This window comes from Eschrichtius robustus, chromosome 4 (genome assembly GCF_028021215.1).
Source record: "Eschrichtius robustus isolate mEscRob2 chromosome 4, mEscRob2.pri, whole genome shotgun sequence".
Taxonomy (NCBI): Eukaryota; Metazoa; Chordata; class Mammalia; order Artiodactyla; family Eschrichtiidae; genus Eschrichtius; species Eschrichtius robustus.
Window position 1 is genome coordinate 149,168,039 of NC_090827.1, and position 27,811 is coordinate 149,195,849.

At 54.5% G+C, this 27,811-nt stretch overlaps 1 protein-coding gene across 1 annotated transcript in view; it reads right to left on the bottom strand.

The window, feature by feature from the left end:
* ABLIM2 (actin binding LIM protein family member 2) overlaps positions 1-27,811 on the bottom strand; it is a 101,849-nt gene that overhangs the window by 18,699 nt on the left and 55,339 nt on the right. Inside the window, exons 11-14 of the mRNA XM_068542349.1 lie at positions 21,128-21,181; positions 14,791-14,843; positions 14,147-14,288; positions 3,868-3,929 (exon numbers count right to left, since the gene is read on the bottom strand). Coding sequence (XP_068398450.1) covers positions 3,868-3,929; positions 14,147-14,288; positions 14,791-14,843; positions 21,128-21,181 — 311 coding nt within the window. The remainder of the gene's footprint in view (positions 1-3,867; positions 3,930-14,146; positions 14,289-14,790; positions 14,844-21,127; positions 21,182-27,811) is intronic.

The following is a 27,811-nucleotide window of genomic DNA, read 5'->3' on the forward strand; positions in this document are numbered from 1 at the left end:
TCTGAGACTAGACAGAGACTCTCAGGAGGGAGGGTGGGGCATCCCCGGGGTGGAGGGGGGGCGGAGGTCACCGTGTCAGTCCAGAGCAGGGAAAGAGCTTTCTACTCCTGGCCTTCTAAATGCCAAGTGGTGATTATTAACATCATTTAATAGCTGAAGCTCAGAGACGTGAAGCAACTTGCCCAAGGTCACACAGCTAATACATGGAACTGTAAAAAATTTAACCCGTGCGTTTCACTTTTCAAAAATTATACTGGGATTGATAACGGTGAGAAGGAAATCGTGGCCATTCACCATTGTTCTTTTCTTGCTAAAGCTCACATTGGAGTGTGCCATTTTACTCACTAGCCACTGAGGTGGAAGTAAGAAGGAGTAGAGACTTGCTTTTATAATAGCTATTCGTTTGGGAACTACGCTACAGAACTTAGAAGATTTCACGACTATAATGTTATGTGTCCTGGCAATAACCTTAAGAGGTAAGGATAATTTTTTTAAAGACTAGGAAATAGAGACTCATAGAATTTAAATAACTTTTGCCCAAACACACACCCAGGAAGTGGCAGAGCTGGGATTTGAACTCGGGGCTGCCTGATGATAATGCGTGTGTTCTTTCCAGCATATCTGACTTTTACAATTTGTTAAGGTTTTCTCTGTAGTGACATACATGAACATTTTTATGAATGTTTTATGGATATGTGAAAACCCGATTCAAAAGATATGAATTTTTTTCATATGCCTAATAGATTAAGTTCGCTGTTTGCACTATTAAATTGATCTCCATACTTTTCTTCTCCTTCACTAGATCCATGTCTGATTTCAAAAGAGTCATGTTCAAACGGCCTACCATACTTGCGTTTTATCAAGGTCTCTGGCATTGCCATGTTGCTTGGCACGTTTAAATTTATGAATGCTGTTAACTGCTTTATAACTTGTGTCCTCATGAACTAGTGTTCCTTCTTTTTACCACAAATTCTACTGATTCATCTTAACCTTAACTTCTACCTTATCTGATATTAATACTGCCACTCATGCTTTCCCTTCTACTTCTACTTATTTTGGTATCTCTTTCCCATCCTTTGACTTCCAATCCAGTAAAAAATAATTTGTGTTTATCTCATGATGATATATGTTTTTCTTCTTTTATTTTTTAAAAAATCTAACCTGAGAGTCTTTGTCATTTAGTAGGAAAATTCAGTCTGTTCTTATTTAGCATCAGGGTTTTATCAAAATGGGACTCCTTCCAAGGGGCTACCGTGTGGATCTGTCGGTGACCAGCGGTCCGTCTCTTAATAGCAGACCGGGTGGCACATGTTGGAACCAATGCTGTCTCATCCACAGGAAAGCCTTTAGTAGGTGGCTGTTTCCCTTATTTATTCTACAGAGAGGTGTGAATATCTACCACGTGTCAGGCTCTGTGGCGGGCTAGTTATCAGGACATTTTAACAAGCTTTGGGACATATGGTGCTGGCCCCTTGTGACAAATCCCTTCCAGAACAAGAATCAGGCACATCTCTGCCTCCCCTGATTTACTGACTTCCTTCCTTCCATTTGACAATAAGAACTACACAACTGGTCACGCTCAGGAAGCTCACAGCTAAGCGTCGATGCTTTTTCCCGTACAGTGTTCTTCTGTGTGTCTCTGATATAATTTTCTCCTACTTCTTTCTTTTCCTCTCCTTTGGGATTTGCTGTTACTGGGTTTTTGGTCACTCTGCATCTGGGCTTTTACTTTAGGTCACCTGGAATCCTTTCAGAAAGTAAAAACAAACCAAGGAACAACTTAATCTGACATGGCTGAGCTGTAAAAGACTGGTCATCAAATTATCTGGCTTTTCAGCTGAGAAACAGGCATACGATTACATTAGAGTCTTAGAAAGAGTGAAGAAAAAAAAAATAGGAGAGAACATTAGTAGCGAAAAAAGAATCCCCCCAAAAAGTCAACAATAATTTTTATCAATTTCCTGGATATTCTAATGTGAAAAGCTAAAAATCCTCCTGTGGTGATGAATTCCATCTTTATCGCCTCCCCAAGATGTGCAGGACTCACTCACAGGCTTTCTGACACTCTGCTCCCCACCCTGAGGCCAGCAGGGGAAACATTCCCGGAGGGTTCAGCTCTTGACTCTGTAAAGCTTAAGAGTCTGCTCTCTGCTCTAGGAGAGGCCTGAAGATGGTGTCCCCGCCAGAGTGTCTGGATCAGCTGTTCCCAGACTCCTTGGGGGTGGAGCCTCCGGAGGCCACGCCTTCCCCACAGGTGCTGGGAGCCATCGACCCACGTCCTTCCAGCCTGGCAACCAAGAAGGGACTCTCCCTAGAGGATGCACAGCCCGGCCGCCAATGACGCAAGCCTGGAAGCGCTGACGTCCATGCTCTTGTCTCCCCTATTTTGAGAGAAACCCCAGGACTTGGCTTGGGGAGTGGGACGCCTCGGCGCGGACGTGGCCCAGTCCGTGACCTCGGCACTCATGGCCCCTGAGTCAGAGAACAGCTGTGCCAGGTGAACAGAGAACATTCTGACTGGTGCCCGCCGCCCTCAGGACCCTCCCGCTGAGCCCGAGGATCCACGATCCCCAGCGCTGTGGGGGTTCCGTGGACTCCTGCTCTCTCGTGCCCCCTGCATCCTGCATCCTGCTTTCTCGTGCCCCCTGCATCCTGCATCCTGCTTTCTCATGCCCCCTGCATCCTTCCTTAGAAAGGAATTCAGAGAAGCAGGCTACGTGCCCGTTCCAACTCGGCCCATTCGGAATAAACGGGGTGGGGGGGAGTGGTTAGTGGGATGGGCGGGGTTCCCTCGAGCAAACCGTGCAGAGGCACCTGGGCCCGGGACACACACAGCGGCAGGGCCCACAGAGCTCGAGAATGACTGAGAAAGGCCCGAGGACACCCGCAGCTTCCGTGGTGGCGTCCCTGTTCTTGGATGTGCCCCGTGGCCTGGACCCTGGATTTGAGGTCTGCCTGAGGGGTCGCTGTCCCCTGCGTTACACACTTGCGGCTGGGACCGCCCCAGGGCAACACACGGGGACTGAAGTCTGAGTGGCTTCTCTTGGGGGGTGAATGGCCTCGGTGTGTGGACAAACTTCCTCCGACCGGGAAAAGGCTGCCTCAGTGGTAGCAAGTCTCCTGGGGCTGTGTGTCTGTGTGTGTGTGTCTGTGTGTGTGTGTGTGTCGGGGGGTTGGCGGGGGTCTGGTGTCATCACGCCCGCTCCACCTGAGGGGTCCTCACTGGAGACCTAGCGAAGCTGTGGGGAGAGGGACAAACACGAGGGCCCAGCTGCAGGGGACAAGTCAGGCAGCACGCTGTCTGGGCTCACGGTCTCATGTCCCCGGATTCAGAGAGCTGGGAACGGGGCAGTCAAAGCAGCCTTCGGCTGGGAGTGGGCAGAGAAAGCCGGCCCCTCGGTGTGGCCCCAGTAACGGTCACAGTGCTAAGGGCATCGTCAGTGGTAACCATGGTGATGGTACTAACACCGGGGGCCGGGGAGGAAGGGCGCTCCAGGGAAGGAAGTGGATTCTGGGCCCACATGGCCCACGAAACCCCTCCATCCTTTAAGATCCTTATTAGGCTCTAGGTGACAGGAGAAGGACGGTCAGGAGGGCCTTAAAGAGGGTCTGATTCCTCTGGGTGGCCCCGCTGCCCCTGCCCCCGGCACTGAGGTCTCCCTGGGGGCTGGGAGCAGAGGGGAGGAGGGGTGTTGCCGGGTGGTGGTCTGGCCCTGGGTGGAGTAGCAGGCAGACGTGGGTGGGCGAGCAGGGTCCCCAGGGTCCGTCCTCCTGGCCGTGTGGTCACCAAGCTGTGGGAGCCGCCCTAGCTCACGGCGACCGTTAGTACGCGCGTGCTGGGGAAGGCGTGCGGGGTTGAGTACCTACCCGGTGGTCCAAGCCATTCTTGCCATGTCCTGGGACAGGGTCAGACTTGGAATAGGGGAACCCTGAAACAGACACAGCACAGCCGTCACGCACGCAGCCAGGCTCGACCGGGCGCAGGAGAGGGGCTCACCCAGGTCGGCGGGGCTGCGCAGGTGACATGGGATGGCCCTGAAGATCCCACCTGCCTCATTTGAGACCTCTATCCCCAGGGCACTGACTGAGGATGAAGCCAGGAAGGGGGTGACGTCCCCGAGCCCACCCATGACACCAGGAACATCACGGAGCCTGACCCGGCCTGGCAGGCACCTGCATCCTCTGGAAGCCTCTATCACCAGGCCAAGCTCCTCACCTGGCTGACCAGGAGAGCGGGGGGCAGAGGGAGGAAGGGGCCCCCATGCAGGGTAGGGCTGTGCCAGAGGCGGCCAGCGGAGGCCCAGCACCACCAGAGGTGGCCTGCAGACCATTTTTTCAAAACCCTTGAGCTGTTTGCAGTTGGGGGATTTCACATTAAAATCCTAATTTCTAGCTTCTCAAAGGGCCAGTCTGAGACACTGGGCCCTGGATTCCCTGTGGGAATCCCTCACCTGGTCTCCCTCCATTGATCACATCCTTGGCTGTTCTGGGGGGCCCAGGACTTTGAGACACCCCCCCGCCCCGTTAACCGCTTCAGTGCCATGTCTGGAGAGAGCAGAGCGGAAACTCCTGGCTCAGAAGTGAGTGTGGGATGTGCCCCAGAAGGGAGCCCAAGGGGCACAGCCTGGGCCCCCTGGAGGGGCAGGGGACTGCCACCACCCTTAGAAGCACCCTAAGGAGGCCTTTCCTGGCTGCCTGAACTGTCTTTCCATAGCCCGTGGGCCCGTAAAAAGCAGGGGCCATGTCTGCTGCATCTGGGGGTCCCTGACCCCCACAGCTCAGGCAATAGCACTGGCTCCTGGGAGCCACCGGGCTGCCCGCGAGGGCTCAGAGGGGACGGCGGGTCCCATCCCTCTGCGTCCACGAGGCTGTGAACCGGAGGACTGAGCCTCCGAAGGTGAGACGGGTGCTGTGCACAGAACCGCCCGTCTGTCCACCCGCCCACCCCCTCCAGGAAGGCCCGCTTCCGAGCAAAGGATGCTGATCGATCCAGGTGCCTGTCTTGTGGGGTGGAGGGTCAGAGAAGACATTCTGTACAGGCCTCACTCGTAGGAAAGGCCTCAGCTGGGGACCTGCTTTGGGGACTTGTTTGTCCCAGGGTGGTCTGTGGGAAGGTTCCAGATGTGGGTCAGGAAGGGCCTTTCACAACATCAAGGGCAGGGTTCTCAAACTGGTTTTAGCCGAGGAGCCCTCTTGTCACAGGAAATCTATGTGAAAACTCCAATACATGAAACAGAGGAGAGCGGAGCTGGAGGGAGAGAAGTGGGGCCAGGCCTGCCGGGCATCCCTCACTCCTCCTGGTCGCCCTGGGCTCCGCCAGGTAAGTGACCTTGCCAGCTCCTCCCATTTCACAGAAGGGGAACTGAGGCCCAGGGACACAGAGGGACCTGCCCAAGGTCACCCAGCCCTGGGACACAAGACAAGGGCCTCCTGACTTACAGTCCTGGGGTCCCTCCAGGACACACCTGCTTCACAATTTACACCCAGAGCCAGGCACACTCGGGCATGTGAGGCTGTCGGGTTGAGGATCTAAGGGACCCTCAGCTGAGACCCAGGAGCTCCTGATCAGCCGGGGATGCTAGAGTAGTCTTCTCAAAGCGGCGTCTCCAATAAGCAGCACCAGCCACGCCTGGGAGCTTGCTACAAAGGCAAATTCTCGGGCCCCACCCCAGACCTACAGACTCAGAATTCTGGGGCTGGGGTCCAGCGGTCTGTGTTTTACAAGCCCTCCAGGGCATTTTGATACACACTAAGGCTTGGGAACCCTTAGGGCCCCGAGAACAACTACACCCTCACCCCCAGCCTTACCTGCTCTAAACCAGCGGTTCTCTACCCGGATGCACTGCAATCACCTAGCCAGCTTCTAAAATCCCCCGTGCTCAGGCTGCCGGCCTCTGGTCTCACAGTAGGTGTACAGACCTTACTTCCACTCAGGCCACTTCATCTTCCTCACTCATCAGCTATGACTGTCTTCACTCTTTCTTCTACCTGCCTTGAGCTTCCGTATCGGACGGTGTAACAATTTTTGCTTCGATCATCAATGATTTAAGAAACTCATCACAAGAAGGATAGTCTGTTATATTGACCCCCTATTGTAACCTGTTTTGATGTTCTTCCTTTCTGAATTTCCGAGCTCTCTTATCACTTCCTGTTTGGAGAACTGCCTTTAGCCAAGTACGTCTGCGAGTGAAAACTTGTCTTAGTTTTCCTTTGTCTGAGAATGTCTCCATTTTCCATTCATTCCTGAAGGATATTTCCATCCAAGATAGAATTCACATCCACAGCAAAAGTCTTTCTGCACATGAAATACGTGCCATCTTCCTCTGGCCTCCATGGTTTCTGGGGAGAAATTGGCTGTCATTTGCATTGGTGTCCCCAGTAGGGAGTGTAATATGTCTTTTCCCTCGGGCTGTTTTCAGTATTATTTTTTTCTCTTTAGTTTTTTTAAGTTTAATTATGGTGTGTTTTGGTGTGGATTACTTTGAGCTTATTCTACTTGGGGTTCACTCCGTTTCTTGAGCATGTTAAGTTTATGCCTTTTGCCAAATCTGTTAAGTTTTCAGACATTATTTCTTTGAATATTTTTCAGACCCATTCTCTTCTTTCTGGGATTCCAGTGATACAAGTGCTGTCTGACAGGTCTCTGAGGCTCTGTTCATTCTTTTCTGCTATTTTCTCTCTGCTGTTCAAGTTGGATAATTTCTGTAGTTCTATCTTCAAGTTCACTGCTTCTCTCCTCTGACAAATCCCGCTATTCTGTTATTGAACCCATCCAGTGAATTTTTAAATCTTGGTTATTTTATTTTTCTTTCCCATAATTTCCATTGGATTCTTTTTTTATAACTTGTATTTCTTCTGTGAGATTTTCTTTTTTTCTTTTTCATTTGTTTCAAGAGTATTTGCAATTGTTTGTTGAAGCATTTTTGTGATGACTGCCTTAAAAATCCTTCTCAGGATATTTCCAATATCTGATTCTTTTCAGTGTTAGGATGTGTTGACTGCCTTTTCACATTCAAATAGTTATCTCCATGGTTCTTGGTGTGATGAGTGATTTTCCACTGCATCCTGGACATTCGGATATTATGTTGGGAGACCTGGATCCTGGCTAAGTTTTCCCTGTTAGCAGGCTGTCACTGTGTTTAGGTTTAACACGTGGGGCATGGCTTATTACGGGCTGTGAGTCTGAAGACAGTTTAGTTTTCAGAATGCTCGTTAAAGTGCTCTTCTGGTCTGCTACGTCCACCTGGTGTTTCTGGTAGCAACCTGGGGGGAAAGGTGCTTCCCTGGTTGCCCCGTACCCCGAGGTGGGGGTGGGAGACACCAGCCATGGATGGAGAGTGTTTCCCTGGGCCTATTCTCCAGGCTGCTGGGTGCCAGTGGGCCTTCTGCTGGGTACCAGGGAGGGCAGTCATCTACTTGGTCACCTTGTCTACTGCAGGGGAGGTGAGAGACACTGGTCCTGTGTATTTCCTCAAGTCCTCAGGTCTCTGAACCTTCCTCTCTCTACCCTCCAGAGTTCTGTTATTGTCTGCCCTATCGTTCTTGGGCTTTTCAGTTGTACTGAGTGGGGGAGAGCAGGGAGAGAGGAGTCTCCAGTATCACATCCCTGGGATGCTATCGAGACTCATTAGAATAGGCCTCTCTCTGGATGGGACCAGCCATCAGTAGACTTCAGAGGTCCCAGGATCTCATGTGCAGCTGAGATTGAGAACCACTCGTTTAAAAGGTCCCTTCACATATTCAGAGATTTTCTTGACTGTCACAAGCCAAGGCATTACACATGAGCCCATTTTACAGTTCAGGAAGCTGAGGCCTAGTGAAATTAAGTGACCTGTATAAGATCAAATTGTTACTCACGAAGACGATGAGACAATCTCCCAGGACCCAAGCTTCGGGAACCGGTAACCCTATCTGCTCCAGCAGCTCTGCCCTGGTGAGGGTTTGCAGGCGTGGGAGCCTTCTAGGGACCTGCCTGGCTGGCATATGGCATTGGCTGGCCTTAAGAGTGTGTGTGTGTGTGTGTGTGTGTGTGTGTGTGTGTGTGTATTAGAGAGAGAGAGAAGGCGCACAGGGAGAAGGCAGGTGCGCTGGACCGGGACAGGTGGCAGCTGGGTACTCACGACCCCGAGTTGTATCAGGCCCTGTGGCCACTGGACACCTGAGGGTCTCAGGCACTGCCTGTGCCCCTGCCCGCAAATCTGAGGCCACACCCCGTCCAGTTCCCCGGCTGGGGGCAAGCCTGACCATCACGGGGGGCACAGGGACCTTTGCTAAAAGCGAAGAGTCCCAGCCAGCCCCCAGGCAACGGCAGAGGGCTCTGTCCTGGTGCCCCCCTCTCGCACCTGGAGGTGGCTTCTCCTGGGCCAAGGTCCCCTCCCTGATGTCTGGAACCCGCACTGCTCTTGCTGGGGCCGAACGTGAGCAGGGGGCAGAGGGCACTCCGTCCCTCCAGCTGGAGGCCGGGCGGGCCATGCCCTCCCCAGCAGTCTCTGCCCCAGGGGACTCCCAGCCACCTGCTGGATGCCGGGTGCCGGACGCAAGCCCTCCAGCTCCCTCGGGCCTCTCCCTCCCAGCCTTCCCCCGACCCCTCCGCTGGCCTGGGCTCTCTCCATCCCTGGGCTTCCCCCTGCGCACGCTTTCTCCATCCTCCCCGCCATGTCCTGTGGAGATGGGAAACAGAGGCTGAGGAGTGGGAGTGAGGTAGGCGTTGAGCAGGAGAGTCACGGTTTCTTTGGGCCTCAGAGCCTTTTGAGAAGTAACACAGCTCAGGAACCCACCTGGGGGAGGGCCTGGGTCTCAGGTGACCCACCCCCACACCCCCAGGCCCATCCGGGAGCCGAGGACCCCTGTGACTCTGCCTACAGCCCAGAATCCTTTCCTGAGAGCCCAGCCCATCCGTCCACGGCCCGGCAGCTCCGTCTGGGCGTCTCAGCCTCCCGACTCAACATGAAGAACCCACCTGGTTCCTGCCCAGCTCTGAATAGAGGTGCTTCCACCCACCTGAGCCAGGACGCCCCAGGTCACTCCTGATTCCGCCCCCCTGCCCCACCCCTCCTCCACCGCTCGCACCAGTCCTGCTGTTTAGACTGTTCAGGGGGGCCTCCCCGTGGCTTATCTGGACACCCTGGTCCCCTGAGCCCCGGCCCAGCAGCCTCCAGTCTATCCTCTGCAAAGCTGCCCGTCTGTGTTTAAACACATAAAACACGTCACCTCATCTCCCGTTCACGGCCCTGTTGCACCGACCCCGGGCCCCAGCACACAGAGAAGAAAATTCCCAGCATCACACACAGACCAGCTGTTTCTGGCTGCCCTCTTCCGCCTCCCCACTGGCTTCCTGTTTCCCAAACTGCCACCTTGCTTCTTGCCTCGAAGCTCTGTGCATGCTGTTCGTGCTGTTCAGAACCCCCCAGGGCACCCCCCAGGACACCCCCAAAAGACCACCTCCCCCAGAACCCTCCCCCAGCCTGGGTGACGGCAATGCCCCTCCTGCCCCGACAGTCCGGCTGAAACCTCAGTCAGAGGCGGCCAGGGCTCTGCTGAGAACCCCTAGGTCCGCCCTCCACTCGGAGGCCAGGCCGAGCCCTCCCAAGGCCCATAACGCCCTTTGTGACCCTGCACGTCCCAGGCTCCACCCCTCCCCCAGAGCCCAGCGGCCAGGCTTCACCTTTGGGAGGAGGGCCCACTCCCACACCTGCCCCTTCAAGCCCGCAGCCCTCAAGCCTGCTCACTTAGCATCTCCCTTCCCCGAGCCATCGGCAGCGCCTGGCCCCCCGACCTGCACGCGCCATAGGCCTTACTTTCTAACGTGGCTTTTGTCTGTGTCCCCGCCTCCTCTGGACCGTCAGCTCCTGGGGCCGGGGTGCTGTCTGTTTGGCCTCCGCTCTGGCCCCAGGACCTGTTCGGCGGTCACACCCTGTCCCTGGGCTTCCTCTTGCTTGTCCAAAAACGAGGGCCAGGACTGAGGTCCCGTCAGTGTGATGCTTGTGGATTCTGCCCCTGGGGTCCTCAGGTCCCAACGCCCAGACTGAGGATTGCCCACCCCCCAAAATTCTCATGGGGTCGGCAGACAGTGATTCAGGTCTCTCTCTCTTTCAGCCGTGGACTAAGAAATGTGAGAATGACTTTTTCTTGCCTGGAAACTCCAGAGGACTAACAGGGGGTGAGGAAAGCCACTTCCGGCCAGGCCTCAAACCCGCTTTCCTCCTGCCAGCAGGGAAGCAAAAGTGGAACAGAGGTGCTGTCTCCCGACCTTCACACCGGTGGGCACTGGGGGTGGGTGACCCAGGAAGCAATCTCGGATCCCAGCCCCAGACCAGGCCTGGAATGGGTGGGCAGCAGGCGAAGACAAGGGGACGGGACTCCATGGGGACAGACACACAGAAGGTGATGTAAAACAGCAAAACCACAGGCAGGGTGGGCGTGCAGTGGTCCCCACGGGACCAACCATCTGCACTGCCTTGGTTTCTAACGTGGAGCTTTCCTCACCCCGACCTCCAAGCCCACCCTAATTCTCCTCACGTGCTGGGATTTGAGGAAGGGCCTTATTCCCTTTGGAAGGGTAGGGTCCTTTCCAGGGGTCACTGAGTCCTCAGGGAAGGGTCTCCAGCTGGCCTGGGGCTTTGTCTTACTTCAGCACACCTGTGACCACCTGGAGGGGGATGTGGGAAACCTCAAAAGGGAGGACAGGACGTGAAGGGTTAGGAAGGTGGGACCCAGAGCAGCAGCGGGCCGGTCCACAGGGTCTAGACCAGGGGAGGGGGGCCCACACCACCTCGTGTTCTTCTGGGGCAGTGAATCTCATCCTGTAAGGCTCAAGGCCCTCTTCTTGTTACAGAAAATCAATACCGTCCCTTTCCTGTGCAGAAATCAGATCCATCAATAATATAACCTACTACATGCATAGTCCAGATAATGCCCTAAGTGTAGCATAAAGGAAAATGAGTAGTCTGTCATACAATGTGTGTTTCAATGACACCTCCTTCGGAGGGGCTGACGGAGCTGGCTGAGAACCACTGCCGTAGCGGAGAGAGATGTCACACTGGTTTGTCAGTTTTCTGCTTCCCTGGGGAACAGGCACTGAGCCATATTCACCACCTCTTCTCCGCTGCCTAGCACTGTGTTCAGCACATAGTAGGTGCTCAGTTAATGTCTGGTGAAGGGGTGGATGAATGACTGAATGATGAATTCAGTCTCAGGTGAGATGTGCTGATGGTGTCATGAGTGGGATGAGGTTGTGCCTGGCCCCACGGAGGACCCCAGGCAGGCGGCGGCAGGCTGCGTGTGCACTTGCTCTCAACGGCGTCTTTCCCTGTCCCGGCTCCCTGCGCGCGTCTCTGGGGCAGGGGCTGCTCTTGTCTTCTCGGTCTCCCCCTCGGCATCCTGCACAGCGTCTGGCACAGAGTGGGTGCTCAATAAATACCCGTTGAATTTAATGCATCTCAATTCAACAAACATTTATTGAGCGCCCACTGTGTTGAGTGTCACAATCCTACCCTCCTTGGGTGCGCTACAGATGGATGTCCCAGGGATGCAGGGAGGCGTGCCTTGCCACATGCAAACACTTTGTTCAATAACGGTTGTTTGCAAATGAAACTGGTGTCGATGGACTCACAATTGGGGGCTACTGGGTGAAACTGGAAGGAACCCGAGAAAAGAAGGCGGATACCCCTCTCTTCTCAGTTTAAGAGTGTGCGCATCCCGCCCAAATGTCTCAAGAGGCCGGCAGATAGCAAGGCACGCCTGACCTAGGCACCACCAGCAGCCTGGGTCCTCGCTGCTATTTCCATGCACATTGGGAAACACGGCGATGTCACCAGGACAGAAATAAAGGCACAGCTGCAATTGTTAGACACAGTAGGTTTCCCATTCGGAGGAACTGACGTCAGAACATGCGTAGAAAGCGAAGGGATGACAGAACCATTGTCACGGTCATCGTGAGCCTGCATCCCTGAAGGAGGAGGACACGCACGCACACACACACACACACACACACACACACACACACGCAGGTTGTTTGTACTTTGGAGGGTTCGCCCCAGTTAGAGCACGAATTCTAGCATAGGCTCTCCAATTCCTGCCGGCCGGGCACACCTGGATGGGAGGCGGTCCATTCCCATCCGCGGCTACACCTGCAGCTTGTGATGGGAACACAGCAGCAAGGAACGGGGTTGACAAACAGACCTTGAAGGTGTGTGACTGGCCAAAACACCTGCACAGCCTCCAGGTGTCACAGGGTCTACCACCCGGGGGACGCCTGGGACGACCCCAGGGCGCCTCGTCCAGCACGTGCAGATGAGGAAGCAGTGCACAGAGGTGAGGAAACACGGACGGGTCAGCGCGGCACGGGGAGGCCCCACGGGGCGGCCCATCTCCTGCTCAGGCTTCTCCCCAGATGGTGTCCCCACCTCCCTAAGCCCCAAGCCACACGCAGGCCAGAAGGTAAGTGGGACTCCCTGGGGACAGCAGCTGCCCCCCCATGAGGAGAGACAGGGCGGGGAGCTGCAGATGCAGGCCCACCCACCTCCCAGCAAGGGAAGGACTGAAGCTAGAAAAGATCACCCTGAGGACCCCAGATAGTCCTATCCTGGGTGCTCTCGAGTCCCAAGGCTAACGCTTTGGTGCCCTCAAGGCATGGGGGGCTACTGGGGGCTGCTGGGGGGCTGGCACAGCAGGAGCACTCCACCTTCCAAACTCAATTGCATTAGGAAAAACAAAGTGCAAAACAGAAAAGGCCATGGTCAAGGCCGGTGGCCGGGGGCCACGTGCAAGTCCTGCATCACCAGGCAGAGCAGGGCTGGAGGCTGGTGCTGCCTGGTCCAGAGCCTGCCCACTGGTCCTCCTGTAACCAGCCCTGCACCCCTCACCCCTCACTCTGCCGCTGGTGGGATGGGCAGCCTGCCTCGGCCCTTCCAGATCCTCCCCAAGAGGAGCACGCCTCCGATGGACGAGACCCTCTGGGAGACTCTCCGGTGTGACCTTCCCACGGGGATGTCAGCCCTGGGCTCCGGCTCTGGATCCCATTTAGAGAGCAGAGGCCCAGGTGGACGGGGCCCGGGGCGCACAGACATCTGCTTACAGAGATCACACACAAAACAACACACGCTTTCTCTGTTTAGACGTCTTCTTTAACAAGTGATCATCTCCACGCTTCTCACCCTCTTCCCACGTCGGAACACACGCACTTTCATTTGTGAGACGGTTTACAGTCACGAGAATGGTGATGATGATGGTGTGCATCTACTATGGGCCCGGCCAAGTGCTGGCTGCACACGCGGCACCTCCTCCGGGTCTCTAACGACCCCACCAGGCACACAGGGGAAACTGAGGCCCAGCGAGTGGTGAGCCGAGATTTGAACTCAGGTCTGTCTCATGGCAAAGCTAGTGTCTTTCCTCGGCTTTCTCACATCCACAACCATCCCCTCCTGGCCTCTGCTTCCAAGCTAAGCCTCAAGCTTGTCCACAGAAACCCACCCACAGCTGCTGAGACCCAAAGACTCTGCCCACCATCTACCGCGGGCATCAGACGGCAGCTCGCCGTTGTTTTTGCCTATAATTTACAGCCTCCGGACGTGAAGAACGTTATGGGGAGTTTCGCCCGACATCTGAAGGTCACGCCTACTGCAGCTTCACGACCCCCCGGATCAGGCAGACGTGGTCTTTGTCTCCTGCACTCCCTGAGGATCTGGAGTCCCAGCTCCCGGCCCCTCTCCCAAGATGAGCACAGGAGACACGATAATGCCGTTCTCGGCTCCGAGTCTGGACTCGCCCCCCTGGACCATGCTCCTGTCCGCTCCGGAGGGAGACGGGCCCTCAACTTCCAGCCTGGCAGCCTGCAAGCCCTTTTCCCAAAGGAGCCCAGGAGCCTGAGTTGGCTTTCTGCCCTCTTGCCAGCTCTGGAGAGCTCCGGGAGACGCCGGCGTGGCCCTTGGGCAGCAGGCTGGCTGAATCAGGGTGCCACCAAGAGAAGCCAGCACACGGCTACTGGTCTGCTTCCTACCGGGCTTGCCATTCTGTCTGTGGGTTTGCTCTCACAGTTTTTCATGAGCAAGGCTTAGATCTGGGGGGGACTGGCTCGAGGTTGTGGGCCCCTTTTCTGCAAGGACTTTCAGGCCACACTGTCAGCTCCTTGCTCAAAAGAACCACTCACGTGAGTAAATGTTGTCCCCTGGCATCGTTTGGAGAGGGCCTCTATCAGTCCCGCTACTGTGGGACAAAGACTGGCTGTCTAGGTCTGGAGAGTTGGTCCTAGTGTCTGCGTCCCCCTTGAGGATCAGCCAGTTGGTCTTCTGCTGAGAAAAAAAAAGAAGTGAATTCTGAGGTCACCTGCAGTGGCATTGCCCCACTTTACAGAGGAGGAAACTGAGGCTCAGGGAGGTCGGGGCTCACATGGCTTCACAAGGGGAGAGCCGGGTAAGCCAGCCTTGGGCTCTTTCCACACACACCTACCTTCCTTAAAGACAAGCAAAGGGGGTCTCACCTCTTGAGCCAGGGTGGGCGGGCAAACTCAGCCCATGGGCCAAACCCTAAAATATGCATTTTGATTTATTTTCCTTTCTTTTCAGACCATCTCCTTGGTTATAGAACCATGACCAAGTTACACAGCATAGAATGAGGACTTTGGTAGTAGATGTGCTAGTCCTAACTGTAAGGGGGCTGGTGGCACCACCTCTTAAATTGGGTCCCCGTTCCATGTGGCCCTGCCTAATCCCTAAGGAGCACAACCTAAGAGCAGGAGCCTGAGGCTTCAAGCTGGAGAAGTCCCCCACAAAACCAGGTCTGCCCCTGCATTACCTTCCTGTTATCCGGGTCGAAACTTCCGTCCTCCCCATCTGATTGCCTCGCGGCTGGAAGGGAAAAATCAATCTGTCAAGGCAGTGCACCATAGATGCTGGGTTTCCATGTGTCAGTTCCCACTTCACAGTCATGCTCAAAAATGGAAAATAATCAAAGAAAAGTCGCCAGCACTCGTACTTTTAAGGGCTGAGGAACCAGACCAGCTGGCGAAGGTCCCCGCAGGAATGTGGCCTGGGGAGCGCCTGGGGCCTTGCACAGGATGTGCTAAATCAAGAGCAGATGCGTGAAGTGATGCCTCATTTACATTCCAGCCAACCACCCTGCGGCCACTTGGCATTTCGAAGAACATACTTTCTATCTTCCAAGTTCAAAGGAACAGAAGGGCCCAGTGGTCCAGCCCCTACTGGGTCAGACTCAGCTGGGTGCTTCACGGACATGACTGCTCATCCCCACATGACCCATTTCACAGATCAGAGGACTGAGGCTCAGAGACATGACGTGCCTTTCTCAAGATCATGGATCAGCGGGTGGCAGAGGCTGGCATTTGAACCCAGGCAGTCTGACTTTAAGTCCTTCCTCTGTCTGCCCCACCTCACTGCTCACAAAACACAAAAAGATGAGTGAGCTATGCCACTGGGAGAATTCCACGAACAGCAGTAAAGAGGGTACAACATACAACCAGAGGTGCGCTCTACGGAACAGAGCAAGCAAACGTCTGTTATTCAGCAGACTATCTAGAGCTGAGTCAAGAGGTGTCTGTATTCTCCATCTGCCTGTTTTGGGATGGGGGGTTGTCACCCAGCCGGGCTGACATCTCCAACCAAGCATGATGAGATAAATCACACGAGGGCAGGTTGACAGTTCTCAGCATCCAGTTTGGTAAAGACCCATTCTGTGCCTCCCAAGCTAAATCACTGACCCCATGCAAGGAACGATGAAAGGAAAGCCCCCAGTGTCCTTCGCCACCTGCCACAGAGACCGAGGCCATAGTAAGGACATGCCAAGGGTGGGCTCCTTACCTGCAGCCTGCGGAGGGCTCGGACCTTCTAGGCTTTTGGAGCACCCTCCCTTGTGCACCAGCAAGGACAAGACTGACATCAGGCCCGAGAGCTTGGAAATTGGGGATTGGGCTACAGGACCTTGACAAGATAAGGCCACAGTTGAAGACCGTTCTGGATACACTGACATTTCGTTACTCCCGACGGCTACCTGTTTCTCCGTCTCCCGGGAGAGACAGTGGTTTTCAAAGTGAAGATAAAAACCCTGCTGTGTCTACTTGCAGAGGCAAATTGACGACAAGCCTGCGTGCGGGGCACCGTGCAGGAGAGGCGGGGAGCAGGGGGCTCAGAGGGGCGCATGCCCGTCAGGGTAGGCTCTCCTGTTGCCTGGACAACGGTGGTCGCCAGGCAGCGGAGCCCTGAGCGTCTGACCATACACCAGCCGGGACTCTTGGCAGCTGCACGGTCACCCCAGGGGCATCGGGCCAGCGGCTACTTGGAGCTCTAAGAGCACTGCCCTCGTCCAGCCCAGAGAAGGCCTCCAGGGCCAGGTCTGCTGGTAAAAGTAAGTGAGCTGGATCCTTGAACAGCCCACAGAGGCCCCCGAATGGACCGCCACACTTGGGGTAATTTGCAAATGCAAAAACAATTAAGTGGCTCCAACCAAAGGGCTTTTGGGAATGTGAGATCCCAGGAGTTCAGATCACAGCGGCCCTCCTGGGTCCGAGGACTTTCCATAGCCTCGGGGAGCACATTGGGCCAGACTAACTCTGGCTAGAGAGCTACCTCAGGGCTTAAAGAAGGGCCCCACCTCCAAAAAGGGGGCTATCCCACCAAGATTTAGCCAGTTTTCTCTGCAAACGCCACCAGTTCCACGAGGTGTGCACAAGCTAACCAGACTCAAACCAAGGGCTTTCCAGAGCCCCGGTCTGCCAGCCCACAAAACACCCAACGGATTCTCTCGAGAAATGGAGCATGGCTAGGAAGATAGAGGAACCTGGAGCTTTGTGTTATTTTCGGGCTGCTTCCTTAACAGCTCTGAGCCTCAGTTTCCTGATCCGTAAAATGGGCAAATGACGCCCACCCACCCCACCCCCTCCAATTTACGAGGATCGCATGAGATAACACGCAGGTGCTGTCACATGATGGGGAGCTCAGCTTACAGGTTTGGAATATTAGGAATAAAACGAGAGGTTAACCGGGCAGCTAATTTGTAACATGCTGTTTCAGAGTCTCAGGAAAAGACAGATCAGTTCAGGACAAGCAGAGAAATCGAGTTGCGTGTGTCTTTCCTAGCACACAAGGCAGCATCCTTCTGAGCCCTGGAAAGTATTTGCCAGTGAGTACCCTTTTGGGAAAGGCTGACATCCCACTCCCTGCGTCCCTTGGGACCTCTATAGGGAGCATTCCAACTAGAGTGGGAGGTCTCTAATTTTCTTTCTGGATACAGGGCCATTCCCTTTCCTCCCATCCCCAAACCAAAATGAGACTCGACCCCACTACAAAGGAACCCCAGAGACACATGAGATGTGATTAATTCCCGTCTTAAACCAGGCGCCAAAGAAAGAGCTAAGAGTATAGGCTACCTGGGTCGCCTCTACCGTCTGGCGTGGGTGGGCAGCTCTGGGAGGTGGGAGCGAGCCCCCAACTGTCTGCAGGTGTGGGAGGTGGCGAGACGCCACCCCTGCTTCTTGGGCCAGCGTCTGCACACACACTGCCATCTGACGGCTCACGTGCGCTTACCAAGCAAACAAAACGTCTGTCCCTGCAGCTGGACAGTCAGCTTCCTGGGAAATTTGGGGGAGGCGTTACTTTTTCCTCTTGAATTCATTTTAAACAGTCTAAAAACTGGGCCAGCTTCACTCCATTGAGAGGAAAGTCCCTGCTCTGTGCCAAGCATCACGTGGCCTCACGCAGAGCCCCTCGAAGCCAGAACCCCGTTCTCCAGAGCGAGAGACAGAGCTGGCAGGGGAGCGGCTGCGGCTGGAATCCTGTCTGCCTCACGAAGAATCCGGGGTTCAACACTGCGACTGATTCAGGACCGTTCAAAAGACACCAAAAACGTGCCCATAGCAGCTGGACCTTTAGTGGGTGGTGGGAGGTCCCCCACACCCCGCCTCCCAGCCCGTCCAACGCCCTCTGCTGGTCCTGCAGCATCTCTGCCCAACGGGATGCGGTTCTTCCTTCCCTTCCTTCTTCCCCTTCCTTCTTATTTCCCATTCAGTTCTTTAGCCTCCTTTCTTCTCTTATTCTTTTTTGAAGCCATTAAATTGTAAACAAGTAGAATTGGAACTAAGGTAGTCTAAGAAAATACTATTGGTCTCTAATGATGCAAAATGATGTAAAATAAGAGTGGTGGGTTCAGGGGTCAGGCAGACCTGGTGTGACTTGGCCATCGACGGGGTCACTTTGCGGCCCTGGCCTTAGTTTCCTTGTCTGTAATAATACCTGCCTCAGGGCTGTGTTGAGATGAAACCCCAGCACACGCGATGCATTCAGCGGCAGCTATTTGACTGCTAATCCTAACCTTAACCCTCGTCCTCAACGCCAGGGTCCCACCCCCGCTGAGTCCCCAGGCCTGACCATCCTCATGCTGGAGGCTCATTTCCCAAAAACAGCAACGGGACTAGAGCACCAGAGAAGAGTGCTGCTAATTTAAAAAAAACAAAACAAAAAACAACAACTTCTGATGAGTTGGAAATAAAAAGTTGAAAGGTAAATACATTAATTAAAAAGCATAACATTTTAAAACTCACTGAATATATTATCTTAAGCTAATTAAATGGTCCAGGGACTCAACATCATCACCCGGAGTTTGTTTCTGGAAAGTCTGGCTATTAAAAGGATGGGTTCTCCATCCTGAGGTGTGTGCCTCTCTCCCTTGACAGATGAGGGGACGGTCAGTTTGCTGAGATGGGGGGCTGGTGGCTGCACGTGGGCTTTAAACACACACATGCACACTCACACTCACTCATGCTCACACACACGCATGCTCATACACATGTATGATGCACACATGCATGCCCCCCCACCCCAACGCACTTCTGCCCGGATATGGTCCAGCTCGATGGGGCAAATCTTGTAAAATTAAGACATCTCAAATCTATTGGAAATCAAATGCATCCCATCACATCCATTATGTCCTTAGTTTTTTTTTTTTAATTTTTTTTGGCCATGCCACGCGGCATGCAGGATCTTAGTTCTCCAACCAGGGATGGAACCCAAGCCCCCTCCCGTGGAAGCGTGGAGCCTTAACCACTGGACCGCCAGGGAATTCCCACATCCGTGATGTCCTAACGGCTGTCTAAGGAAAGCTGGTGGAGAGGACTACACAGAACCCGTGAGTGCTCACTTCATTCATGGCCCATTTACAGTCAAGCAGGGACAGACTGTATTCATGTTCATCCCCACGACGTGGCCGAATGCGTGGCAGAGAGCAGGCGCTCTGTAAAGTTTATTTCATAAAATAATCAATAAACCCACATTCTAGAACGTTAAGAGGGTTTGGGTCATTGTTCAGGGTTCAGTCAAAGAGGAATTCACTTGCCTTTGGATAGAAGAGGTGTTTCTATCCAGATTAAAAAAGAAACACAGAGATTACCCCTGGTAAGAGTAAACCAGGACTTCCCTGGCAGTCTAGTGGTTAAGACTCCGCGCTTCCACTGCAGGGAACGGGGGTTCGATCCCTGGTCGGGGAACCAAGATCCCGCAGGCCGCGCGGCATGGCCAAAAAAAAAGAAAAGGGTGAATAAACCGAATCTCCACTGCACGATTCGGTTAAGGGCCTTACTGTCAGAAGTTCTCTGTCTTAGATCGGGCTCCGTCAGATGCTAGTGAGCAATTTCCTAATCTGATTTACTGCCTATTCCCCTCCCAGGGGCCGGCCCTCCGACCCTGTGTGCGTACATGATGCGTCAGCTAGCGGCTGATAAAAGGCCGAGTCAGTCAGTCCTTCCCGCGGACGCAGACAGCACGCACAGCCTCCTGGCAGCAGTGCGGGCGCCATGATGGAAAGACACCGCTCTGTGCCTGCTCCTTCCTTCCTGCGCCTCAGTTTCCCCACCGGTAACACAGGGAGCTGGTCTGGACCACCTCTGAGGGCCCTGGAGTCTACGCGCCCCTCCCTCTCTCTGATCCCTCGGGAAGATGTGGGCTCCCTGCTTCTCTGACTGAGAGGCAACGGCGAAAGGCATCGCCTTCTGGAAACCCAGGAGTTCCCATTCATCTTTTTCTTTCTTGGGAAGAGGAAGAAATACACAAAGCATAGGGCCTATTGCAGTCAAGGAGAAAATGATAAAACACACAAAGCCTGCACAACTAGAGCACCGATTTGTCAGTAAGCCTCAGAAAACGCACTTTTATAGATTCCACCCAGCAGCGTCCACCCAGTTGTCAACGGGGGATGTGGCTGTTTTTCGGGTGCATCTAGACAAGAACTTAAGTATGGGGATTCCTCTTCCCACCTCTCTGGTGTCTTAATAACAATCCCCATCACGTGCACCGCACTCAACAGTTTTAGAACATGATTCCATGTTCATTATCCCATCCGGTCCTCACAACCAGCCTGTGAAAAGGGCAGAGTGGAGGGTCGGTCCTGTTTTGCAGATGAGGAAACAGGCTCAGGATGGCGAAGCAACAAGCCCCAAATCACCAGAGATTCTGTGACGAAACAGAGGTGAGATCTGGAGCCTTCTGTTCCCTGTGTACCTGTCCCCTGCAGGCTCAGGTGGAGCGCAGGTGGCTGGTCACCTCTGAGAGGGAAACTGGGGGGGCGAGAGACGCCCCTGGAACCAAGCATCTCCAGCCCCTCTTCGCTGATGCAAGAAATCCCTTCAACCAAAGGCTGAGTCATTTATTCTATCATCAGAAATTCTCAAAACACAGGACTTAAATCCTCATGGAGGAATAAATGACTGATTTTGGTTTGTTCTGTTTTACAAAGACCAGGCTGGGTCGGATTGTGGTCCAAGCACCTCCGTCCTTCATCATCTTGGCTAAAGTCAGTCTGGCTGCCTCTCTCAAAGTATCATCCCTGAAGCCACACACCGAGACCAGCTCTTGGTTATAAATCCCCATCCCCGGCCCCGGCCCACGTGTGTTAGCCCCGGGTTTAGACACACAGAGGTGTCCTTAGTAGGACACACCCTTTGTTGTAATTTCTGAAGGGGCCTCTCGGGAGCCTACAGGCAAATTTGCACCTAATGTTTAGACCGCGGGGCCTCCGAGGTACCCTCCCCATCATGTCTCAGAACACAACAACAGGAAGCATTCAGAAGCAAAGGCACCGACAGGCATGCAGGGCAAACACAGCAGCAGAGGAATCCGACTGTATGTACCATGCTGCTTGTAGATGGGGGGTTTCCTATAGATGTTATCTTTGATGCCAGTGTCTGGGAAAGAAGAAAGAAAAAAAAAAAAGGAGAGAACAGCAGGGTGAGCAGGCAAATTGTGATGGTTTCCATTCTACTGCTCTTTTGTCAGCAGCAATCCGTCACCCAGGTTTAGAGTCCCCAGCAGGGATCTGGCACCCGCCCCGGCGACTGGCACCCAGGCCTCACACTGCATGTCAGCCTTGCTCAGCCCCGATGCCACCCGCCGCGTGAAGGGGGCAGAGGGACAGAGGCGGCTGGGGCGGGTGTCCAGCGACGGCTGTGACCTGGTCAGCCCCTCTCTCCAGCCCATTCTCAGGAGGGTAGCCATGCCTCCCTGGTGTTTGTGGAGATTCGGGAGAAACTCAAACACGTGCCACTTTGGGGATGTGCACACCCATTGGCGGACTTTTAAAGCATCTCGGAATTTAGGGGTGAGGGAGATGGGGAGGCTCGGGGACCACGCCACCCCCGAGAGGCACGGCGGCCCGCTCCCACCCCCCTGCCCCGACAGCTCGGGGGCGGACAGACGGTCTGCCTGGCGAGCGGCCGTGTGTCCTGGGCGCCTACCTGGGACGTGGAAGTGGCGAGGAGCCTGCTGGTAGGTGGAGGGGGGAGGCTTGCTGTCTGAGAGCACGGAGAGGCTGGAGGTGCTCCGGCCACTTTCACTGCCTCCAGACGGGAAAGCAAAGCCGGCAGACAGAAGGCGGGAAGGGAAAAGCAGAGGAGAGCATTTCAAGCATGAAAGCTCGTGAGCCCCTCTCCCCTGCCTGGCGGGGCTGCCCGAACCCGCTGCCCAGGGAGAGGGACCCTCACCGACACCTCCAGGTGTGCCCCACGGCTTGTTAATCCAACCTCGAGGGACCCCCTTCGCTGGCCCCGTGGTGAGGGAACAGGCACGCCCAGGGCAGAGCCCGTGCTGGCTCCCAGTTCCTGCGAAGTCTGGCCTGGCCCTCGGCAGAGCTCCCTCTCCTTGGGGTGGGCCCAGCCACGCTGCTGCTCTGCCGTGGCTGCCATTGGAAGCCAGAAACTCACAAATTCACCAAAAGTAAGCACCCACCCCCCCCATGTCCTCAGTATCCTTGCGTAAAAAGACGCTGATTTCTTGGAGAATTCACAAATTAGCCATTCAGAATCGGGATTAAAGGGCTAGAATTCATCTACATCTATCCTGAAAAGCCACTGAGTAAAATTCGATCAGCTACAGGAGAATAAGAGACCGTTGGTATTAATCAGCTGCCATGTTCCCAAATAAAGCAATTTTTTTGCCCCGTTAAATGGAAAGAGTCCTCTGATTCTGGCCCCGATTTTCATCCCGTCTGGATTTGTCATTTCTGTTTTGCGAACAAGGTTGGATTATCAAGTCACAAACTTCGACAGCCGTGGTCACCTGCTGACCCTCCCTGCCCCGCACCACACCTACTGAGGAATGGGATGGTACACAGGGCGTGACGCGTGTCGAACACGGCACGAAAGGCATACGGCTCCTTTTAGCGAGACACGCAAAGGCACAATGCATTTCCTCCCCTTTAGCCCCAGGAAACCCTCGCCGCGTTATGTGACAGCTTGGCAAAGGGAAACGGACACCCCTGACTTGAAAATAGCCCCGGTTGCAAGCCGCAGGACCCCGAGGTGACTTGGTGATGAGGCAGCGTGAGCGCTGGGCCCAACCTGGAGGCGGGCTAATGGGGGGAGACGCAGTAGACGGGCTCATGGGGGACACTCCTGCCTGGCGGAGGGGTGTGCTGAGGGCAAAGGGGGGCCCGCGGGTCGGGGTGGGCTCAGCAGCCCACAGCCAGCGGCCCGAACCAGGCTGAGGCCACACGGGGGCTGCTGACCACAGCTTAAGCATCTTCCTGGGCGTGGCGCCAATTTCACCTGTCAGCGTGGATGGAGCTTCAGGCAGATGACTGCCCCCCTCTTCGGGGCGTGAACCCTGCTTTTCCCTTAGCTGCCACCTTCCAGCGCAGCACAGAGCCTTCTGGAGCCTCACGCCAGGCCAGACTCCTGCACCCGGGGAGACCACGCCCACGGGCACGTAGAGAAAACCTCAGATCCGTCCTGCCGGCTGTGGCTCATCCATCTCCAGGGGCAGCGGAGCATATGGTGGAAGCAGGGGCTTTACTGCACCTGCTTGGACTCCAGAGCCGCCGAGGACGCTCACTTAAGGCGGCACCACCGTGCCGGGCACGTCTTGACCCAGCTTCCAGTGGCCTGTTTCTCTCCACCGCTGCCCAGGTGGCTGGAGTCTCTAACACGTCACAGGACTCCTGCCCGCCCCCCCCCCCCCGCCCCAGTCCCCAGGTCCACCGTGCAGGGTCTGACCTCACAGGCAAGACTCCTGTGTGTGTGTGTGTGCACGCACACGCGCACACACGTATCTGAGGAGGACCACGGCTTTCACCAGGGTCAGGAGGCACCATGCGGTGGCCACACTGGGCTTTCAGGCCCACCTCACACCTGCCATCCAGGGACCTCTACACCGGTCACCGAACTCTTAAGACCTTGGACCTGACCCAGGATGCCTCTGCTTGCCTCCCCTTCTCCCCCATCCCCTTCTGGACTCCCTTTCCAATCCTCCCCACCTGTGCAGACCCTTCCTGGGTCAAGGCTCAAGTGCAAAGCCTTCCCAGAGAACATAGCCCAGCTGACTACTCCCTTCTCTGGACACACACCTGCCTGCCCATTCACCGTGTTGCTAAATCATCATCAAATGCACCCTCACATAGACCCCACGTGGGGCCTCTCGCAGCACTTTGCTCACGACAGCCCAGCGGCCACGCCACCATGACTGCCTTTTGCAGGGGCCGGTGTCCTGGTGAGGCCTGGCCCCAGGTGCTGCTCTGAGGGCCAGCTTCCCCCGTGGGCCTTGGGGGCAAAAACCCCAACCACTGATGTCACCGGGGATGGGGGACAGCCAGAGGTCACCCAGCTGAGCGGCAACTTTGAAAAGGCACGGAGCCCCTCGGGCCGAGGTGCGTGGCTTCTCCTGGAGATGGGTCAGGACCGAGGCCGCTTCTGACCTCTGTCAGGGAGGGGCCCTCGGTACCCTCAGGGAGACGCGAGGATGCCGGGGAGGGGACCTCTCAGAGCCGGGGAACCCCTGGCCGGTGAGCGGCCACCTCGCCTGTTTGTCCAAATTGATGCCTTGTTGCAGAGAATTTCCGGGCAGCACGGAGCCTTCCTGCGGACCGCACGTCATTCCCTCCGTTACTTTACGTGCCACCAGCGCGTTGCCACGCGGGTGTTATCTAAACACCTTACTTTATTTGGGTTTCACCCGTTTTCCCCTTTTGTATCTGAGGATCCATCCAGGACACCAGGCGACACTGGTCCTCACGCGTCCTCAGGCTCCCCTGGGCTGTGACCGTTTCTCACACTCTCCTTGCATTTCACGGCCTTGGCAGTTTTGAGAAGTGTTGGTCGGTGTTTCGTGGACTGTCCCTCGGCTGGGGTTCGTCGGATGCTTTTCTCATGATTGGACGGGGGTTACGGGTTTCGGAGGAAGAGCACAGAGGGGAGGCGCCCCCCTCCCATCACGTCAGGGGCACTGCCATCCACGTGGCCTACCACTGCGATTGACCTTGGCCCCGCGGCCGAGGTCGTGCTGGCCAGGATTCTCCCCGTCCAGTTCCTCCCACCCCCCAACTCTGTGCTCACAGCCCACACCTGACACGGGGCAGGGGGCCCCTCCTGGAGGGTGGAGGGTCCGCATGAATTACTGGGGATTCTTCTGCCGGGAGTTTGTCTCTTCTTCCCCAGTTATTTATTTATCCAGTCGTTCCTTTATATCGGTGTGGACGCGTGGACATTTGTACTTTGCTTTACGATCCAACATCACGTCCTTCATTCTGCTGCTCAGCTGTCCCAGCTCTGCCCTCGGGAGCTCCCTCACTTGCTCCTGTGGATCTTCTCAAGGTGACCAGAGGCGAGGCCAGCCCCCAGCCCCTTGCAGGGACCCCATGGGTCACCAAGACGTGGGTGGGTTTCCACCTTCCCCGCTCACTGCCACGTGCCACCTGAGCCAACCACGGCCACCAGGTGGAGGGCCCCAGAATGGGGGCTAGATGAAGAGGTGCCTACGGGCGCGGCGGGTGGGTGGGGAAGTGGCCTTGACCTGAGGTTCCGCATCTGCAGCCCCTCCTCTCCCTCTCACACCCTGTGGGGAGCAGGTTTAGCAGTCACTTCCCGTCACTGCCCAGCAAGATGGTTTCGGCAGCATCACTTCTGCTTGCACTCACCTGCGGTCCCGCGGCCTGCTCCTTAACAGGTGAGAAGTCAGGCTTAAACCTGACACTGTCCCGGGGGACACACTGGGGACTGAAATTCATACTAAAGTGTAAATGGCTGTCACTGGCACCTACGCTGCACGCAGGTCCTGGCAGGAGGGTGGCCCCGGGCACCAGGACACGGTGGGAAGGTGTGTCTGGGATGGGGGGGGAAGGAGGGGCATCTGGCCAGATCAGGGCAAGCGCTGGCCTCTCCTTGGTGAGCCCTCCACCCACAGTGTCGTCCAGAGGGAAAATCTCCACCTAAGGAGCCAAAGAAGCTGAAGATGCTGTAAGGAGAGACCAGGGAAGGCTTTTCTGGAGAGCGTGGGTGGATGCCAGGCCCCGTGACCAGCTGAGGAGAAGGCAGGCGGCCCTTGGCACAGCTGGCTGCAGAGTGCCCACAGGCTGGGATGCGCCAGAGCCCGTGGGCCTCAGTGAGAGGTGTCAGGGAGAAGTGGTGGTCCCACGGCCGGCAGGTGGACGCACGTGGTGAATGAGAGCCTGCCTCTGGGCTCTGCCCAGCGGCCTGTCCCTGAGCCTCAGTCACCCTAGGGGTGAGTCCTGGCAAAAGGCTGGGGCTCCCGAGGTCACAGACGGCCCTGGAAGTCGGCAGGGGGCAGAGCCACGGGTGCCAGACTCCCCTGCATACTGCACCAGAGAGGAGGGCAGGGGGCTTTGTCCAATTTCTGAACAAAGAGAACTGGGACCCCGAATAGTCAAAGCAATCTTGAGAAAGAAAAACAGAGTTGGAGGAATCAGGCTTCCCAACTTCAGACTATACTACAAAGCTGTAGTAATCAAGACAGTATGGTACTGGCACAAAAACAGAAATATAGATCAATGGAACAGGACAGAAAGCCAGAGATAAACCCATGCACATATGGTCACCTTATTTTTGATAAAGGAGGCAAGAATATACAATGGAGAAAAGACATCCTCTTCAATAAGTGGTGCTGGGAAAACTGGACAACTACATGTAAAAGAATGAAATTAGAACACTCCCTAACACCATACACAAACATAAACTCAAAATGGATTAAAGACCTAAATGTAAGGCCAGACACTATAAAACTCTTAGAGGAAAACATAGAGAGAAGACTCTATGACATAAATCACAGCAAGATCCTTTTTGACCCACCTTCTAGAGAAATGGAAATAAAAACAAAAATAAACAAATGGGACCTAATCAAACTTAAAAGCTTTTGCACATTAAAGGAAACCATAAACAAGACGAAAAGACAACCCTCAGAATGGGAGAACATATTTGCAAATGAAGCAACTGACAAAGGATTAATCTCCAAAATTTACAAGCAGCTCATGCAGCTCAATATCAAAAAAACAAACAACCCAGTCCAAAAATGGGCAGAAGACCTAAATAGACATTTCTCCAAAGAAGATATACAGATTGCCAACAAACACATGAAAGGATGCTCAACATCACTAATCATTAGAGAAATGCAAATCAAAACTACAATGAGGTATCACCTCACACCAGTCAGAATGGCCAACATCAAAATATCTACAAACGATAAATGCTGGAGAGGGTGTGGAGAAAAGGGAACCCTCTTGCACTGTTGGTGGGAATGTAAATTGATACAGCCACTATGGAGAACAGTATGGAGGTTCCTTAAAAAACTAAAAATAGAACTACCATATGACCCAGCAATCCCACTATTGGGCATATACCCTGAGAAAACTATAATTCAAAAAGAGTCATGTTACCACAATGGTCACTGCAGCACTATTTACAATAGCCAGGTCATGGAAGCAACCTAAGTGTCCATCAACAGATGAATGGATAAAGAAGATGTGGCACATATATACAATGGAATATTACTCAGCCATAAAAAGAAACAAAATTGAGTTATTTCTAGTGAGGTGGATGAACCTAGAGTCTGTCATACAGAGTGAGATAAGTCAGGAAGAGAAAAACAAATACCGTATGCTAGCACATATATATGGAATCTAAAAAACAAAATGGTTCTGAAGAACCTAGGGGCAGGACAGGAATAAAGACGCAGACGTAGAGAATGGACTTGAGAATACGGGGAGGGGGAAGGGTAAGCTGGGACGAAGTGAGAGAGTAGCACTGACATATATCCACTACCAAATGTAAAAGAGATAGCTAGTGGGAAGCAGCCGCATAGCACAGGGAGATCAGCTCGGTGCTTTGTGACCACCTAGAGGGGTGGGATAGGGAGGGTGGGAGGGAGGGAGACGCAAGAGGGAAGAGATATGGGGATATATGTATATGTATAGCTGATTCACTTTGTTATATAGCAGAAACTAACACACCATTGTAAAGCAATTATACTCCAATAAAGGTGTTTAAAAAAAAAAAAAAAAAAGAGAACTTGGGGCCAAAGCAGCCAGGAGGGAA